Genomic DNA, 18,314 nt, shown 5'->3' with positions numbered 1-18,314 from the left:
ATAAAAAGGTAAAAAGGTGCTCCTTCGTGCAAACACACAGAATATAAGTCTGATAATCCCTGCCGGGACACATAAAATGTTTGTTGCAGAGACACCGTATTTGCTTAAATTTCTTTGGTTTTGCTTCTATTTATTTTGCTGCTATACTCTGAAAAGTGTACACATTACAATGTATCAGAAGCAATATCATATTCTTATGCAAATCCTATATTTTAAATTCCCTAGAATAAATCAACATTAACATACCTAGAATAAAGCCATCGCGGATCTAAGACAAGACCAAGGACTGATTAGGGTTTTATTATTATTATCTTTTATTTATATAGCACCAACAATTTACGCAGCGCTTAATACAATACATATATTCAAGGGCTATGACAAGACGAGAATTGACAGACTAAGACAAACCGATTCATGAGGTGGAGAGAGCCCTCCTCGCAAGCTTACAATCTTGAGGTTTGAGTCTCTACATCGGGTAAAACAGGCAGACTAGATGGGCTGAATGGTTCTTACCTGCCATCAAACGCTATGTTTCTAGGTTAACCTATGTAGATCATATACCTCGGGGTAGCCTTCTTCACGTCCCGTCCTTAGTACCTGCATAATTCCTCCTCCCCATAGAGTCTGGTTCTGTTAGCCATTGCAATGGGAAGCTAATTAACATGATGCTTTTGCCACACAGCTTAGTTTCCCCGATGCAAAACTGTCCTTTACATTTAAACTGCACATCTCCAAAAGAATTATACTCACAATTGCTAGCTTTTAATCAATTAAATTTAGTTATGCTAAAAGCTGTGATGGTGACAGCTCCTCCCTGAAACATATAAAGGGGTGCGAGATACCATGAGGATTTCTTTTCTCATTAGAAATGATGTCAACTGGATGAGCCTCAAAAAGTGGCAAAATTACAGGCTTCATTAAAAACATAAAAATAAAAAAAGGATCTGATTTTGTTCATACATTCATATCACAGTGAGCGTTGATGTATCTTGAAACACTGAGAAATACTACCTAACCCTCCTTGATTTTTAGCTATAGCCTTTCAGATAACGGATTAACTGGGGAAGAGAAAACAAAGGTTATACCACAAAGAACAGGGTAGGGCTAATAGTACAGTAAGAGATGTAAACTAGCAATAAAGTACTTGTGGAAGTTGAATAAATGAATTCAGTATGTTTTTCAAAAAATTTAAGGTAATTTATTAAGGCTTCTGTTATGCAAATAAATATTAAACTGAACTGTAGCCGTTAAAAAGTGACATTTTCCTTGTATACAATGTATGAAAAGATCAATAAATAAGTTTGGCCTTCATGGGCATCCCGATGACCTGCTTTTTTCCTTACACAAATTGCAACAGCAAAGGCACACAGCAATACATTACATTAGAGGCAGTGATGATGAAATGGGTGTTTTGCCCCCCCCCCCCAAATATGTCTCAGTACCTGCATTATAATTATTTCCGAATGCCTGGGTAAATACAAAGTATGAAATGTATGCCAAAGCTTTTAGATGCCCTGTTCAAGTCAAAATTACAATATTTATAGAAGAGCAATTTATAACACATTTTAAGGCAGATCTCACTTAAAGGAGGAGTCTCACTGGAAATATTTTTGCTCTTTGATCATAAAATACAGTTCTGTATACAGTAATGTAGGATAGCATTGACAAAAACCTGGCTTTATCTCATCTTGTTCCAATAATCTTCCTTTATCTTGCAAAACGGGAGGCTGTCATTGATGTTATAATAAAAGTAAACGACAAAGCCATCAGATAAAGGCAATCTATGAACTGAGCAGCCAGCCAACATCTTTGTGGGTCCTTCACACAAGATTTAGATGAAAAAGAGAAACATTCACAATGTATAACCCCCTTTGGATTATTGCTTACCACCTTATGGTGTTTTACAACACCTTAATATCCCATGGTAATGTTATATAAAACAAGCTATAATCAAAAGGGTGTTATTAGACAAAAAGGTACACATCAAAAATGTATAACTTTTTAAAGAAATTAGTGTTACAGAAGTGTGAATTTTAAATGTGTTATTCAATGAAATTGTATATTGGATATTAAATTGAAATTGTATGCATCACTTTCTGCCAATATTCAGAATTGATTAAGGACCGTCCTAAGTAAAATCTCCTTAATCCACCATAAGATAAGGTCCCACTTAGACAAAACATTAATTCCATCTTACATGCTAAGCAAATACACTACAGCAGATCAGTCATTTTATTAGTTGTCTTGAATGTCTACTCGCATAAACACAACATTTTAAAGATGCTTTTCGGTTCCTATGGCAGCAACCAATGAGCACTTTACTATCCATTATTCAAAAACAAAGAAAGCACTTAACAGAGTTAGAAGCAGCACCACCGTGGTCACCTGATTCTTGTCGCTGGCTGGCAGTTTGAAGCAGCCAATCATTGGCAGGAAAGCACTGTCGTTGAAATTAGTACATATGCTTTCTGTGAATCTAGCAGACCTCTGTCTGGCATCAGCTTCTAAGACAGCGCTGGAGACGACTTACACTGGATTTCCAGATCAGATTTTGGGAAATGATATAAGATTTCGTGCACTTGACCTGTTCCTCCACAATCTAGTGTATATTTTGTTGTCTGGGTAGTGAATCTAGTCTAGTGCTTCACACTAACACCCACTGACAGTAGAAACCTGGTGCACTTAGCTGCCACCTGCCTCTCAATGCGGTGATCGCTCTGTCTGTTTGTCTGGCTTTCTTGGTGCGGTTTGTCTCACTTTGTATACCCAAATTGCACGCCAACATTCTGTGTGTTTCATGCCCTCCTTCTCTTTCTGTTTGCAGCTCTCCATCTCTTTATGTGTCTCTCTTTCTCTAGAGCAAATTGCTCTGATCACCAGCAAAACACAATTCTAATGATGCTAAACAAGGGATCAACAAGGGAGCTGCTACATAAGGCTGCTACACTGCTGAACCCCCCCCCCCCCAATCATTTTGCCAAACTGCATAAAGGCTTCCATGAAAACCAAGGTTTCTAGTACGGTACGTATATTCTATACACATTCAATGTAAATGGAATGAGTATTTCAAATTACATTGATTCGTTTTCAGTATAGCAAAACAAACAGTCCCCTAACTCATCGTTGCGGATGCTGTGCTGTCCATCTCGCCTGCAGCGCTGGATCCTGATCAAAAGTCTACTACCAGCAGCTTCTACATAGATAAGGCATGGTTTTGCCACTAGTGACCCGGGTAAACCACTGAAATATTATATACCTTCGTTTACTCTGCATGGTTAGAAAAAAAACGAGCCTACTGACTACTAACATTGATATAAACTACAACAGAATCCACTTCATTTTCCTTATAATTGACTAAAATCCACTCACAGATCCTCTTTCTTTCTTACATTTTTAAGAGCAGATTTATTATTCTGTTACGAGACCCAAAGCCCTGGTTGTCACAAGAGAAATCCAAATTACCGAGGATGCCTCCCTGGTAACATTCCAAGGTATATAAATATAAGTTGTTTTATAGGTTTGATTTTTGAGACAAAATTCCCCACTCGCAATCTGAAACGCGATTTCTAATTATAGCAGCGCTCTTGAGATTTATGTTAATCACAACTTAATCACCGTAATATATAAGAGGTATACCAGAACAAACATAAATGTATTCCAATGTATAAATGTAGAGTTTCCAGTCGCTCACAACTGTTTAACGATATTCATACATCATTTTACAATGAATACTTAAAAACGTATAAAGGGTTAAACAATTCACAATGAAAGGAAAAAACTTCGGCAGCACTTCCTTTAAAGGAATCATTTCAATGTGAAATATTAAGGTTGTTTATTTCTCTGTTTAACAAATACACTGCACAAATGATGTCCCGAGAATAGTATCCCTTTAATTGTTTTGTAAGAGAACATTATGAAGCCCTCTAGGTTAGAATGAATGTTCCCTTGGAGATAATGGCTTTTGTTTTATCTACGTTAAGAGCAACTGTCCTACAACCAGACTCCTACCTAGACAACATTTAAAGAATAAAACCAAGTGAAGCGGCATCTCGGTAGGCTCATTGATGTACATTTGAGACAAGGTGCTCTTTATAGTTATAGACCTTCTACACACTGCAGAACATAAAATAAGTCGCCTTTCACAGCTTTAAGAAATGCAGCACAGGTATTTCAATGCAATGCTGAGACTGACAAATCTGATGGGCTTTAACACCCACCCACCCACGGCCCCTCCATGCATGATTTACTACTGCTTTGCTCTTCTAAATGTGCCTGATGCATGAGCCAAGAGCCAGAGATTTAGATCTGAAGAACTGAATATTACACTCCGGGGTACACAGTTCTTATTAATGGATGGGATGTATTTCAAACTTCATTGCTGCCACTGGACTCTGCTGAAAAACATTAAACATCCCGACGCTCTCTTGCCTTTAGCTCAAAACCCCAACCCTGCCTACTTGCTTTAGCTAACAGTTTATTGTTTGCCGCTTACAAATGTATATAGTATGGATAAACAACTATATAAATAAACAAACAAATAAATAAAGAGCAAATACTGAAAAAAACACTGGTCAACCATGTTTGGAGGTCAGATGCATGCTGGGATACATTGGTTCAGCAGAAGAGAGAGGAATTGGAAATACAAATCTTATAGTGTATTATACTGATGAATCTATCTATAGGTGACAAAAAGGGGTTGAATGTCCACATTTTTTTAAAATTAAAATTAGGTAAGTACATTTGATCGATTTTCATGTTATGGGTTCCGTCTGGCTCCTAAAACTCCATCACCACTATTCTATCTCAGTATAAGATTCTATATGTTGGAGTATGCCCTACAAAGTAAGCCTAGTAAGAGACACAGCTGGGCCCATTCATCTGCTAGCATGAAACATTCTATGACAAAATACCCTGCTATAACATGTGTGCTATAACATGTATGCTGTAAGGGTTACCACCATGTAGACTGCTGGAGAAATCACTTTACACTATTTTACTCATGAATGACAGTGATGATCCACAGTGCAGTACTTTCAATCTGCAGAGGCAGAATATTGGCGAGCAGGGACACATTCATAACCTCCGGCACTTTCCTCTGTGTCACGTACTGATGAATGACTATCACTAGTCACAAAGGCATTAGGAGATATTTGATTACTTTATCTGTGGAAGCAATACAAAACTATATAATGTTTCCAGGGGTGATTGGATTTGCCACGATGCAACCCCCCCCCCCTTAATAGAAATGGCCTGGCAACACCTATAAACGCCTCTAAGTCCAATAAAACTGTGCACAGTCATGCCACCACTTGCAATGACTAGCTAAATATGACTCTTAGTGTGGTTCTTTTAATGAATTCCGAGTTGTCAATTCACCAATGTAATACGCACTATGGGGGAGCAATCCTGCCTTTCTCCTGAGAATTGCTGTGTAGGACCTAAACAGGGGCCACTATGTGCAGGAAATCTAACCTGGTCTGTCTTGCACAAGACAGGCTTGTGTTGTATTTTCACTTTGTACATGCCTGGATGGATATATGCATTCATTCTTAAACTTTGAGGCAAGGACAATTCTCTTGGTGGAGGGCCCTGGACTTTAACCCTTTTATTTATATGAAACTTTTTTGTACAGTCCTGTATGGGGAAGAGGGTAATTTGAAAACACTCTACATTATGTAAAACATTGTTGAAGGTGTATTGCACACAACTGCCTAGAGTCAACATTAAAAGGTGTACTGTTAGTAGGGGTTTTCTTTACCTGTATTCTCTTTCCTGGAGTATTTCAACAGGGTCAAGGCCCTGAGGCTTCTGGATAGGGCTAATCCGATTTTGTTTCTGCTGGAGCTGAATAATAGGTGCTGGTTGCCCAGGAGTTGGCTGAGGAACAGATGGACCAGGTAGAGCAACAGTTGGAGGAGCAGCTGGTGGAGCAGGAGAAGGTCTCCCACTAGGAGGTGGCACCACAAGCTTCTGAGGAGTGCTTGGAACACTCATGTCAGAACATTGTCCTGATAAAAATATCAATAAAAATACATTAAGACAACACAGACATACGTCTGTTTTAACACACCATACTTCAGTCACACAAAATTAGGTCAATGTGAAAAAAGGAACATCCTGATTGGAGTACTTAAAGGGACAGTGTAATGTCCCCGACATTTCATTTACATTAAAATACTCTGTAAGTAACCCTAAGCCACTGTAAGTACTTTAATATGAATTCTTCGAAGAACACTCATTAGCTGCTTAAACTGTCAATCAGTACCAGTAAAGTACTTCCAATAAAATGAATGGGAGTATGTTGTGCCAATCATTAACAGTTTCCAATCAGTGGCAGGAAAGTGCTCCCCTTGAAATCAATGAAAAGACTTCATGGATGTGCACTGGGATATAAACACACCACTGCATGCAGCATTCAGCAAAGCCAGTATTGGAACTGAGTGCAAGTGAGTATACAAGACGTAGGTAGAAATATCAACTTTTCGGTCACATACCAAAACTACTTAAATTTATCTAATAATAATGTAAGCATTGGTTAATTTTTGGAAATCTCATAAGTGGTCCAACTTTTTTCATTTTAATCTATACTACCATATGCATTTTGATTGTACTGGGCATACTGGTCTTGTGTATCATTATACATTTTCTTTTTTGTCAAAGGATTCATCGTAGAGGAAAGGTATTTTGGACCCTCTCCATAGTCTCAATCAGAGAACAACATTTTCCAAAAGAAAACACAATCAGGTCAGGCGGTGTTAATGAGCCAAACCGAAAGCTAATGGAAGAAATCAGTTTAAAACTGTCAGAAGAGGTGAAGCTTAGTGCCTTCCATTCGTCCCACTTTGCTGTTGTTGATTGTGGCTTGTGCATTTAACTTGGATTTGGTCTGATTTGCAGGTGAGTGAATTTAGGCACTTGGTATTAGTAAATTGTACACTTGTTTAGTGGCTAGCTTTCTGTTTATGGTGCATTATGTTATGAGAGTACATGTTCATTGTAACATTAGTTGAATTTCTTGGTATCAGAAATAGTAGCCAGTCTGTATTAGCACAAAAAACTTTTTTAGATTAAGGTCACAAACTTGTATTTTAAGCAGAGACCCTTTAAATATTTGCGTGAGGCATGCCTAAAATGGCATAAGATTTACCTTCTGCCCAAGGTTTTGGAGTCATACTAGCAGCATGTCCTGGCATTCCTGGTGCTGGTCCTGCCCCGGTAGGAGGGACAGCCATGGGATGCATTCCCATACCTACAAATAACATCACAATGAGCCACAACTGCGTGGACATTCAGCTATGTATGATGTGTTACCAGAAATACTGAAAGAACACTGAAAGCATTATCAGAAAAAAGGTCTTCGTAAAACAGATATCTAAACGATGTTACAAGCAGGATGACATGCACTTTAAAACTGATGGGCACAGACGTATCTTTCTTTTCTGCTTAACCACATCTGCAGTTTCCGAGGGAGCAGAATGACAGAGTGGTTCAGTCAATGAAGATGGCACACAACCAAGTAAGAAAATACTGTGATTTCACTGGTGCAATTTTTCTGCATGGATACATTACAGACCAAGTACCACTAAACTTCAGGAGAGAGCCCGGAGCTCTGCAGGCACTGAGGCCATACAGCTTCCAGCTCAGGTGAAGCTCAGCAAAACCAAAGTGCTTTCACCGCACAAACCCATCTCACCAGCAGACCTCACGTACAGCAGCTCTACACCACCTATGCCTTGGATAATACAAATCTTTACAGCAGTGCTATTTGATTGAAATGCATTATATTTCAAACTAGTAAAAGCGCTCAACACTCCTCAGCTGTTATCCTCTAGAGGAGATGTTTCCACCAAGTTTACATAGCTTTCTGGTTGTAGTTATATAACAAAAATCAGAAATAGTAAATATACATGTTACCTGACCTTATGTTAATTATTGTTGGGCTAATTTCATTCACACATTCACGTTGCTGTGTGAACCGGTGGATGTAGCATTACTATAATTGCACGCATTATAAATGTAGCAAGGAGCAAAGCCATGACGTTCTAAACAATAGACAAAGCACAGCTCAAGAGCATTAAAGACGCTGTACTAATGATGTGCATATCAGCCATAACTGCCCTTACCAGGTGGCCTGTTATAATTAGCAGCGGGCTGCTGAGGCGGTGGCTGCTGCGGTTGCGGCTGCTGCGGTTGCGGCTGTTGAATGGCAGGCAGTGTCCTCTTCCCTTGTACAGCAAGTTGCAGGTTCTCAGACAAAGGCTGTCCTCTCGCCAGCATCTTGTAGGCTAAAATCTGAGCCCTTAGCTGATGAAGCTGGCCCTGGCTAAATGCCGAAGGACCCCGGCTTGGCTGACTTATAACTTGTGGATCTCCTTGCATTATGAGACCTGGTTGCGTTGGTGGTATTTGCGGAGGAGTTGGACCACCCCCAGACATTGGACTGGATACATGTTCAGGTGCTCCCAAAGGGGAAGGGTGCGGTGACATATATCCTGGAACAACAAAAACATAGAACCATATTATGGGATTTGGCTAAAGGGAAAAAGGTACAGGGAACATGCTAAATTCAACACACTTTGAAACATTGATTGGATCCAAGACAGATAGCCTGCCTCAGCTAGCTAAATATGCTTAACTGATCTTTGCAAGATAAAAAAATGGATATCAACGCCCCGTTAAAGACACTGACATGTAATGATTTGCCTTACATCTGAATAGTAGCTAAATTTTAGCTTGGCATCATGCACAGGCTGAAACCATCTTTGTACAATAGCACATTAAGAAGCCAAAAAAGTAAAATACTTGATGGTGTCAGGTCATGGAGACTGTAATAATGACATCATTGGATTACAGATGAAGTCTGCAAGAAATGTCCACTGCACCAAATATATGTTGTAGAAATTCAATATTTCTGTGTTTTATAGTTGGATTAATGATAACAAAATGTTAAAGGGACAGTGAACAATTTAGTTTGTTTTTAATCATTGAACTTCACTCTGCTGTGGGTTCATAAGAAAGGCTATACAGAAGTGCTAGTACCCATCTGGTCTCGCAGGCTTCCATGGTACAATTACTTTGGCATTTCATCATATTCAAAAGTCTTTTTTTATACTACTCTCTAACAGGCCATTAAATGCCACTAGATCAAAGATTCACATTTTATGTATAGAGATGCTTTCTAACGATTGAGGGGGGGGGGGGATCAAAAATATTTTTTTCAGAAAAAAAAAAGATTTTTAGCGAATCAAAGCCATCGTAATGCTCACCTGCACTGCATTTAACCTGTGAAAGCACTAGATTTGTGCAATTTGATTTATACAAAATTTAAATTTTAACAAAAACTTGCCAATTTTGTTAATTTGTATTAACAGGTACCCCCAACAAAACAAATGAAAACAAGGCAGAGAGCTCCAAATTTTCATTTGGATTTCATTGCTTTTTCACTCTCACTCATGCTCTCTCCCTACCTTCTCTGCCACCACTTCAGTGTCGCTGTCTCATTTTCCCCAGCTCAATTCTTCTCTCGCCTCTTGTTGTTATTCTGTCTTTTTTTTTCTCCTGCTTCTTCTCGGTATCACCTCCATTAACCAGGTATCCTGGCGCACTTGCACAAGATGGCAGAACCTCTGCACGAACCCTTTTCCCCAAGGGGCACGCCAGGGCTCTGCCCTTTTGTGGAAGTACTCAAGATTATTGTAGAGGGATTTTCAGAGAAAGAAAAGCATTTCTGCACTCTTCTTTCTCCTCTAATCCATCTGCATTATTCTGGCTTCTTGGAGCAAAGGGAAGGAGCCAGGGCAGGGTGTGTGTGGAGAATCCAGACTTTGGTGAAAGTGTTTGGGGAGGCCTGATTAACTGAGCCGACTGGTTAATGGCAGAAGCAGACGTTCCAAAAAAGAATCCAAAAAAAAAAATAAAAAGACAGAAGAACAAGAAGAGGCAAGAGAAGAAGTGGAGCTGTGGAAAAAGAGACAGAGACTGTTGGCATGGATGGTAGGTTACCCTGATGGATGTAACATTACCAGAAAATCTAGACTGAAAGCTTGCTTGAGCAGTGTCCTCCTTACCTTCTGTTTCTGTGAGTGAAAATTGTGCAGTAATGTGGAATATGATCGTGCTTTATCAATCTATTATTCTAAACAACAAAATCATGACAGCACTGAATGTCATAAAGAATTTAAAGGATGGGCAGAACAGTGTACAAGGTAATACGGAGGTATGCCAGCTAGTGCAAGTAAACTAGGGAGATGGCCGTTCTCCCCAACTTACTTATCGATCAAGAAGCCACCATGAATCTTACTGCTCAACAACTCGGGTCTGGTTAAACAAAAAAAAGAATTAATTTCCTTTCAATACTTACTACTAATTTTATCTTATAGGGTGAACTTTAGTTTTAGGGATGTATAGGAAATGTAAACGACTCTATTGAGTTTTTAAGTATATGGTTGAGATATGACCTGAATGTAATACACACTACAACTGAGAGATGATTCCAGAGCGTGAACGTAACAATGTTTCCCTTGAGCCCCTCGATGTCTGCTGATAGAAGAGTGTTTCAAAGGATAGCTACCTGCCTTCTAGAGCACTATAGCGTGATATAAAGCACCTATAGCACCAAGCAGAGCTGGAGACCGCCAGCAAAACAACTGCAGGAAACACATGTGAAGATCTGTCTTGTAGTCAAGAAAGAAGAATGTACAGCTATACACTAATCATAAACAAGTCTCCAGCAGAGAGGACGGAAAACCAGACATTCTCCAGCACTGGCAGCGGTTTCTCAAACATCCCTTGAAACAAAGCTTTTCACATTACCTCACTGACATTTTCCAGGCCATGTGCTTTTGCACAGATTAGGGTTTCAGAATGGTGGCAAAACATGTAATAAAAGTATCTGAATCATTTGGTCAAATATTGTTGCCTGGAGCCCTGCATTTTAAACAATATCATTTAGAAGAAATCCCTATCACAACAGAACGACAGACAACATGATCTGGCTGCCGCTGCCACCTACATGCTCGCGAGTGTGCCTACGTCTGTGTATCATGTATGTTAAAGAGATAGTAGACTTTATTAACAAGGAAGCAATTAAGTAAACATTTTGTAAAGCACTAGCATCACCTACCCACTGCCAATCCCTTCCGGCCGCCTGCTTTCTCTCACCAGAAATAGTATGGGTAGTGCCGGTAGTGCTCACATGCACTGCCGGATCCTCGTTACCAACAGTTATGAACACTGCCGGTGAGAGGAAAGAGGCATGAAGAAGAGATCGACAGTTGGAGAGGTTGCTTTTTTAATGACACATTTAAGATAAGTTGTGCAAACCTTATTTTTCACATAAAGTTTGTCTGTTTGTTTCTTAAATGTTAAGTATGCAAGTTTACTATGTCTTTCACCATAAGAAAAGCAATTTTCCATCCTTACAGCACAGTCGGGCTGGAGAAGACTAAAGTCGCTAGCTCTAAAAATGAATGGGATTTATTCACTAATGAAACTGCAGCTCTCCTGCAAACTCCCATTTTTGGACCCAAAAACTGCATTTTCAGGATAACAAATATACTTAATAAGACAGAGAACCTTTGCTAGAGGGGTTTTCTCCAGGTTCTTTCTGTAACCTTCTCTAAGCTTTAAATACAGATTCAGGACACCTTGAGATGAATGAGGGCACAACAGTGATATGACGTTTAGTCACGCACCACCAAAATGTCTTTAATATACACAAAATACATCTGGAGCTTCTCCTACGTATGAAAGCCGATATCCAATTTCTGGTCACCTTACACGCAACTTTCTAGCCGCTGTCTTTAAATATGGAATACATTTGCACACAAGATCAACAAATTCAAAGCAGACATACACACTCGCTTAAAGAGTGCTGAGGCTTTTAAGACAATATCAAGAAGCTACCTAATATCAGAGCAGTGTAAATCAATGAAAGTTAAAACACGCCGTTTTACAAAGAAACCACAGGATACTACTAATAAGATCACTAATTAGTGTATTAAATAGCACTGGAACTTAACGAAGTGATAAAAAAAATATCACTTAATTAACCGTTAACATTTAAGAAGAGGATACATTTTAGATAACATATCCTCACGCTGCCCGCTGTGTATGATTCATATAGATGTAAATCCTAATGAACTAGGACATGTGTGTGTTAAGAGAAACGGGCTTTGTCGTATTTGATGGCCTCCATTACTAGGCAGCCTGAAGTTACAATGAACTGTCCTCCTCCGGTGACTTTACCCGGCAACAGAGAAAAGATTCAAAAAATCATTCTACACAGAAATGTACCACTGTGCTTTCCGTACCAAAGTTTCTCCATTCCACAAGTACAGATGTTATTAAAGTTAATACTTAATGGGGCAGTATGTAGCACATGTTTGCAAACATGAACAGTCTTTTACTTAATACACGCTCCTGTACCATGGAACATTTTCAGATCTGCGTAAAGGGCAGTTTATTCGACGGAACTCTGAAAACCCTTAAAATGTGCTCAAGTCGCTCAAGGGAATTGTCCTTATCCATAACACCAGTTTACCCAAAATGTTGTAACAGTCCAAAATGCAGAAAAAAGGGAAGTGTACTAAAATGTGTAATATGAAGGATGGTTTCCAAAAAGGATAACTGTATTATAACACGCAGCTTTTATTTGATTTATAAAAATAAAACATCTTACAAAAAAAATAAGGAAACTGAAAAGAACAACAACAAAAAAAAACAACCAATATCACTTTCCAGCGGTGTATGAAGACACGCACTTCACTGCACTCTGTAAGCCCGTGTTCCATGATAATTAAATTCCAACCTTTGAGAGCGACACTTCACGTTTCTTGCTTTTGCACAATATGCTTTGACGACAGGAGATCACTATTACACAAACTGTAGTAAATTAAATCCTGATCAGACTGCAGGGCCTTGTTAATTAAAGATCAAACATGAATGCATATTAAAGTAATTAGTACTTTTATATGCTTTTTAGTTCTTAAAAAAGCTCCTGCTGAAAACACCTCACTGTAACGCCTCTGCTGTCCGTAATTCCTGGCAGACTTGTCTGCTTGAAGCTGCCAATCACTGGCAGGAAAGTACTCCCACTGAAAGTAATGGGAATGCCAAATGTGCAGGTGTGCAGGGGGTCTCAGTAGAGCACACACTGCATAGTAGGAGATCCTCTTGATCAAATAGATCTCCTGAAAAGGAGTTGGGGATGGGCAAACCATCACAATGGGGGTCTTTTCACTAAAGGGAGAGTTGTCAGGACAGTTTGCATGCGAGTTGTGGCTTTAACTCTCTCACTTCACTGTTGATCATGAAAGGCAAAACACTGGCAAGTTTCTCCAGCTATTTCTCCTGTATAATGTGTCAGTGAGATTTTCAGGAGATTTTCAATACATTTTATTTATCTATACTTTATACAGGGCCAGCCAAGCTCTTTCTGTAGAAGAAGCTCCCTGGGGTTGGCCCATCATAATGTATAGTGAAGTCAAGGAGCAGAAACTCTTTTGCAAACTCTTCCTTTAATGAATAAACCCCAAAGCATAGGGATGATTTAATCTGTCAATTCTCGTACGTCATACCCTTTGAAAGTATGTGTTGTTAGAAGTGTTGTGTAAATCGTTAGTGCTATATAAAAGGGTAATAATAGCAATCACAATAATATTGATAATTAAATGCACAGTTTATAATGTTCAAAATAAACCTTGCCAATTATTCAATGTTATTCGATTTCTATGGCACCAACCTATCAGTGACATGACAATTATAAATTATCCTTGCAAAACCATGAATGAAAAAGACAGTTACATGATTACAGATTTATTTGTAAAAGGTTTTGTGCGTTTAGCAGTACTGAAACTGTGTTTCTGTAAAGTAACGTAACCATCAGAAGGAACATTTTGGTGTCCCCCAACATGTACATTTCTGGGAAATGTAATACCTTGACTGTGTTGATCCATGGGGCTCTGAGGAGGACCCATTCCTGCATGGGGTGGTCTCATGTTTGAACCCTTCATGGTCCCACAATGCATATCCTCAGCTATTCCTTTATCGTGCATGCTGTCAATGGGTGGCTAAATTGAAGGCAAAAAGATTAAAAAGAAAAACAAAACAACTATTAGCCAATGAAAACATAATAAGAAGAAAATATATAAAAGCTAAACTGGAAACTATAGACCGTTAAAGTTAACATCATTTGTTGATAATAAGTGATGACACTTTGGTTTATTTGTTAAGTAAAAAAAATATTAGCATGTGTTAATGAAGATTAGATCATGCAGACAAATCTCTTGGGCTTCTCTGAAGTAGTGAGTAGGATCTCAGATCAGGGTGCAAAGACATTTGATACAACTGCTAAAGAATTAGGAACATTTCAGAAACTGTTGAGTTTCCTTTGAAATGAGATACATTTTCCTTTCTATCTACCTCTCTGCTCTTCAACTAAAGGCATACATTGATGCGTACATCCTAAATAGCATATGAAGAACAGTTCTTTTTCCAAGATATTGGTACAGTGTATCTAGTTAAGATACTTTCTATTGACGTAAGTTGAAAGCAAGCAACTGCACAGCTGACTAGATCACACTCAGGCAATGTGGGTCAATCAGGGAAAGCATCCTGAAACTTTTAAAATACAAGCTGCTTTCTCCTCAACTCTTAATGCACATCTAACAGATAACCAGGTAGAGCAACTTTACCTTATGCATCTGATGCATGCCCTCCTGTGGATAATCTGACGGGCCCATGTTGGGAAGTTGGTGAGGTACACTAGGTGGTCCGGGACTTGGGCCCATCATGCTATGTACTGATCCAGGAGATGGCCCCGGTCCTGGGCTTGGCCCTAGTATAGGTCCTGGAGATGGTCCCGGCCCTGGAGAAGGCCCTGGGTGGGGCATCGCACCCGGATCTGTTGGTGTGGACATTGAATGATCTGTGGCCTAATAAAATGAATGAAATGGTCAGTTACATGGAGTAAAATGAGCTCAACATTTTTACACTATTCTTACTAGTTTTATACTGGTCTCTACATGAGATTACAATTAATGACTTTTTAAACACTAATTGCAGATTTGGCACATAAACACATTGATAATTGACAGTGTTTTTACTTAATACAAGGAAAATGCATACAGCTGTATTAGTCCAAGACAGAATCTTCAGTGGATAGTGATATATTTTTATTGGGCCAACATTAAAAATTATGAATTGGGACTTCAGAGATGATCCTAAAAGACTTTTTAGGTAAGAAAAAGTTCATGTGATTTCACATTTTTTGTGTTTTAGTCCCATAAAAGATGTCACCTTTGACTAAAGTTGCCATCTTTACTTAACATACAATCATCAGTGGTAACTGTTAAAGGTTGACACTCCAGTCAACATACGCACTTTAATGCATTTGACAGGTGTGTGGGCATTTTAACTTTTCACGTGGTCCATTTTGCAAATCAGCCAAGACTAGATGCTTGAGAGTAAAATCATATGTGTCCGAGCTCCAGTGTCTCTGGTAGTCGGGAAACGTGGTACTCTGTACCAGGAGGAAGTATTCCAAATGGACCCCCTTTACCCTCCTCCTCAAAAACAGAACCCCTTCCAAGGCCAGGGCCCATAGTCTGTAGGGAGAAGGCTGGCCCGCAGGCCCCTGCAGGAGCCAAGGGCACAGAGGCTTCCATGACACACATACATATATATATATATATCATATACAATCATATACTGTACCGTGCAAACAATTTCAGCAGGTGTGAAAAAAATGCTGTAAAAGAATGCTTTCAGAAATATTAGTTTATTTTTATGATTTAACAAAAATGCAAAGTGAGTAAACCGAAGAAAATCTAGTTCAAATCAATAGTTGTTGTGACCACCCTTTGCCTTCAAAACAACAGCAATGTACACAGTTTATTTAAGAGACTTGTTCCACCTAACCATACTTCTTTTGTGGATTTAGGCACCTCAACTACTTCTCCCTCTTCATGCAATTCCAGGGAGACTTGATGATGTTGAGACCAGGGCTCTGCGGGGGTCATACCATCAGTTTCAAGACTCCTTGTTCATGATGCTGAAGACAGTTCTTAATGACTTTGGTTGTGTATCTTGGGTTGTTCTAATGCTGCAGAATACATTTGGGGCCAACCAGATGCTGCCCTAATGGTACTGCATGATGGATGAGTATCTGCCTGTACTTATCAGCACAAAGACCATTAATTCTCACCAAATCCCGAACTTAATTTGCAGGAAACTCCGCCTGTTGCCTGCAAACACTTATTCTTGCACCGCTCTCTGAACAAATTACCTATTGCTAACCGGAGTTGCTTGGTCTTTCCATGTCAAAGGTATGTACCAGGGTAGCTGATGGCACTGCCAGACATCTACTAATTGCGAATGGAAGTAAGCATTACGTGTCTTTCATCTGCTGCAGTTTCCTTGGTGCACCACTGCGTCTACAGTCCTCATCATTGCACATTTCTTTGTGCTTAAACAGAACTTCTGAAAATCCCTGTCTGCCTTGAAATTCTTGCCTGGAAGAGACTTTGCTGATGCAGTATGACTACCTTGTGCCTTGTTACTGTTCTCAGTCTTGCCATAGTATATGACTTTCAACATTAAATTGTCTTCACCAACTTCACCTTGTTAGTGAGTTTGATTGTTCCTCACCTAGTTTTAGTCCTCCTACACAGCTGTATCTGTTTCAGTTGATGTCTTTCAATCTACATATTAAATTGATGATCATTAGCACTTGTTTGGTATAATTGTTTAATCATATGCCTAACTATATGCCTTTCAAATCTCAGACTTTGTGCAAGTGTACCTATGAGAAGTGATGCTGTTTTGAAGGCAAAGGATTACGCTTTTTTTCTTCTGTTCACTCGCCTTGCATTTTCTTAATAGTTTATTTTTTATCATTTAAAGTTTTATTTTTTAAAGCATTTGTTACAGCATTTTTTGACACCAGCCTAAAACGTTTGCACAACTCTGTGTTTGTGTATATATATATATATATATATATATATGTGTGTGTGTGTGTAACTTCAGTATAGCAGATGGTTTAAAAGATATCCCAGAATTTTTGTAGGCTTTGTGTCTCAGAAATCAGCTTCTACTTTACGAGCCATGGCACAAAGGATCCTGGGATTTTCAACCCTGCAGCAGACATTTTTACTTGAGCTGACTATAAAAGACATGGCAGGTTATTACTATTACCAATATTTTTTTTTACTTGCTTGTATGGAAATCAGGTGGGCCCTTAAACTTTTTCTGGCTGGCTCCAAAATTATACTCATGTTTGCCAACTCCTGTTGTGGACTACACTACATCTGTATCACATATACACACACATACAGATACATACTGTAATCCACATTTTTTTCACTGAAAATCATTGTATTATCAGTGTGCCGGATGCAACATGCACACACACACACACACACACACACACGTCCCCCTAAAAAATGATTCTTAATATGCTCTGCAGAAAATACTTCAGTAAACCAATGCCAAATGTCTTTACTCCAGCAAGACGTCTGAGGTTTGATATTTTGGAGTGAAGGATAGGACTGCATGCCAATAAATGTGTGACCTTACATAAACCTCTGCTGGCCAGATGCTGTCCCTGTGGATTTGAGACATCTCGACAGGTATGCCGAGCCTACAGCTGAAATAAAAAACTCATGTCATTAAACTCAGAACCCAATTCAGACAGCACTGCAAATACAGATTCCTGCTGTTCATTGCTCTAGCTCATACGCAGCTGGATAAAACCGCAGAGGTTTATAAAACCCCTGGCTCTTCAGAAGCTATCCTCATGTAACCTAGGGAAACCAGCAAAACCCTACCAAAATGACTTCAAAGTCAAAGTTACTTTAACTATCACCTAAAGCACAAAGAACACACTTGAACAATGTGAAATGCATTTTCATTTGTCAGCAGAAGAAGAGGTGTGATCGTTATTCATATATAATTTTTTTTTATTATTATATGTCCAATTTGACTGTATATCAAGCACCTCCTCAATGCCATCAGCAAAGAACTGAAAGGTGAAGCTTAGTAGACCTACACAGGATTTCTCATAGAAACCCTTTATGCAGGGCTCTGGGAAGCTGGAGATATACATTATCAAAACATAAAACAGACATACAAATGGTTGACCAATCCATGATTATTCTTCCGTCTTAAGTTATTCTCCCTGTAAAGTTAAACAACCTAGGAGATAACGAGGTTACGATATTGCCATTTTAGATTGTGACTACATGTGACTAGTTTTTACATTATGCTGACCATAGTGCTTTTCTGCATCATGAGCGCTATATAAACTTGATTAAGTA

General features: G+C 39.0%; 1 protein-coding gene across 8 annotated transcripts in view; it reads right to left on the bottom strand.

Annotated features, from left to right (window-relative positions):
- LOC149300633 (SWI/SNF-related matrix-associated actin-dependent regulator of chromatin subfamily A member 2-like) overlaps positions 1-14,918 on the bottom strand; it is a 61,055-nt gene extending 46,137 nt beyond the window's left edge. For 3 of the 8 annotated variants that reach the window (XM_089485208.1, XM_089485213.1, XM_089485214.1), the window contains exons 1-4: positions 14,694-14,918; positions 13,937-14,069; positions 8,124-8,492; positions 5,759-6,008 (exon numbers count right to left, since the gene is read on the bottom strand). In XM_089485208.1, the coding sequence (XP_089341334.1) occupies positions 5,759-6,008; positions 8,124-8,492; positions 13,937-14,069; positions 14,694-14,918 (977 nt within the window). Of the gene's footprint in view, positions 1-5,758; positions 6,009-7,147; positions 7,264-7,721; positions 7,733-7,914; positions 7,941-8,123; positions 8,493-13,936; positions 14,070-14,693 lie in introns of all 8 variants that reach the window. The other 5 variants (XM_089485212.1, XM_089485210.1, XM_089485207.1 and 2 more) reach the window with 5 other exon arrangements.
- Between the last annotated feature and the right edge of the window lie 3,396 nt (positions 14,919-18,314).

The sequence above is a fragment of the Sceloporus occidentalis genome, unplaced genomic scaffold (genome assembly GCF_023333645.1).
Source record: "Sceloporus occidentalis isolate IW3139 unplaced genomic scaffold, rSceOcc1.0.p SCAF_24, whole genome shotgun sequence".
NCBI lineage: Eukaryota > Metazoa > Chordata > Lepidosauria > Squamata > Phrynosomatidae > Sceloporus > Sceloporus occidentalis.
This window is presented reverse-complemented; position numbering and strand designations above follow the sequence as displayed.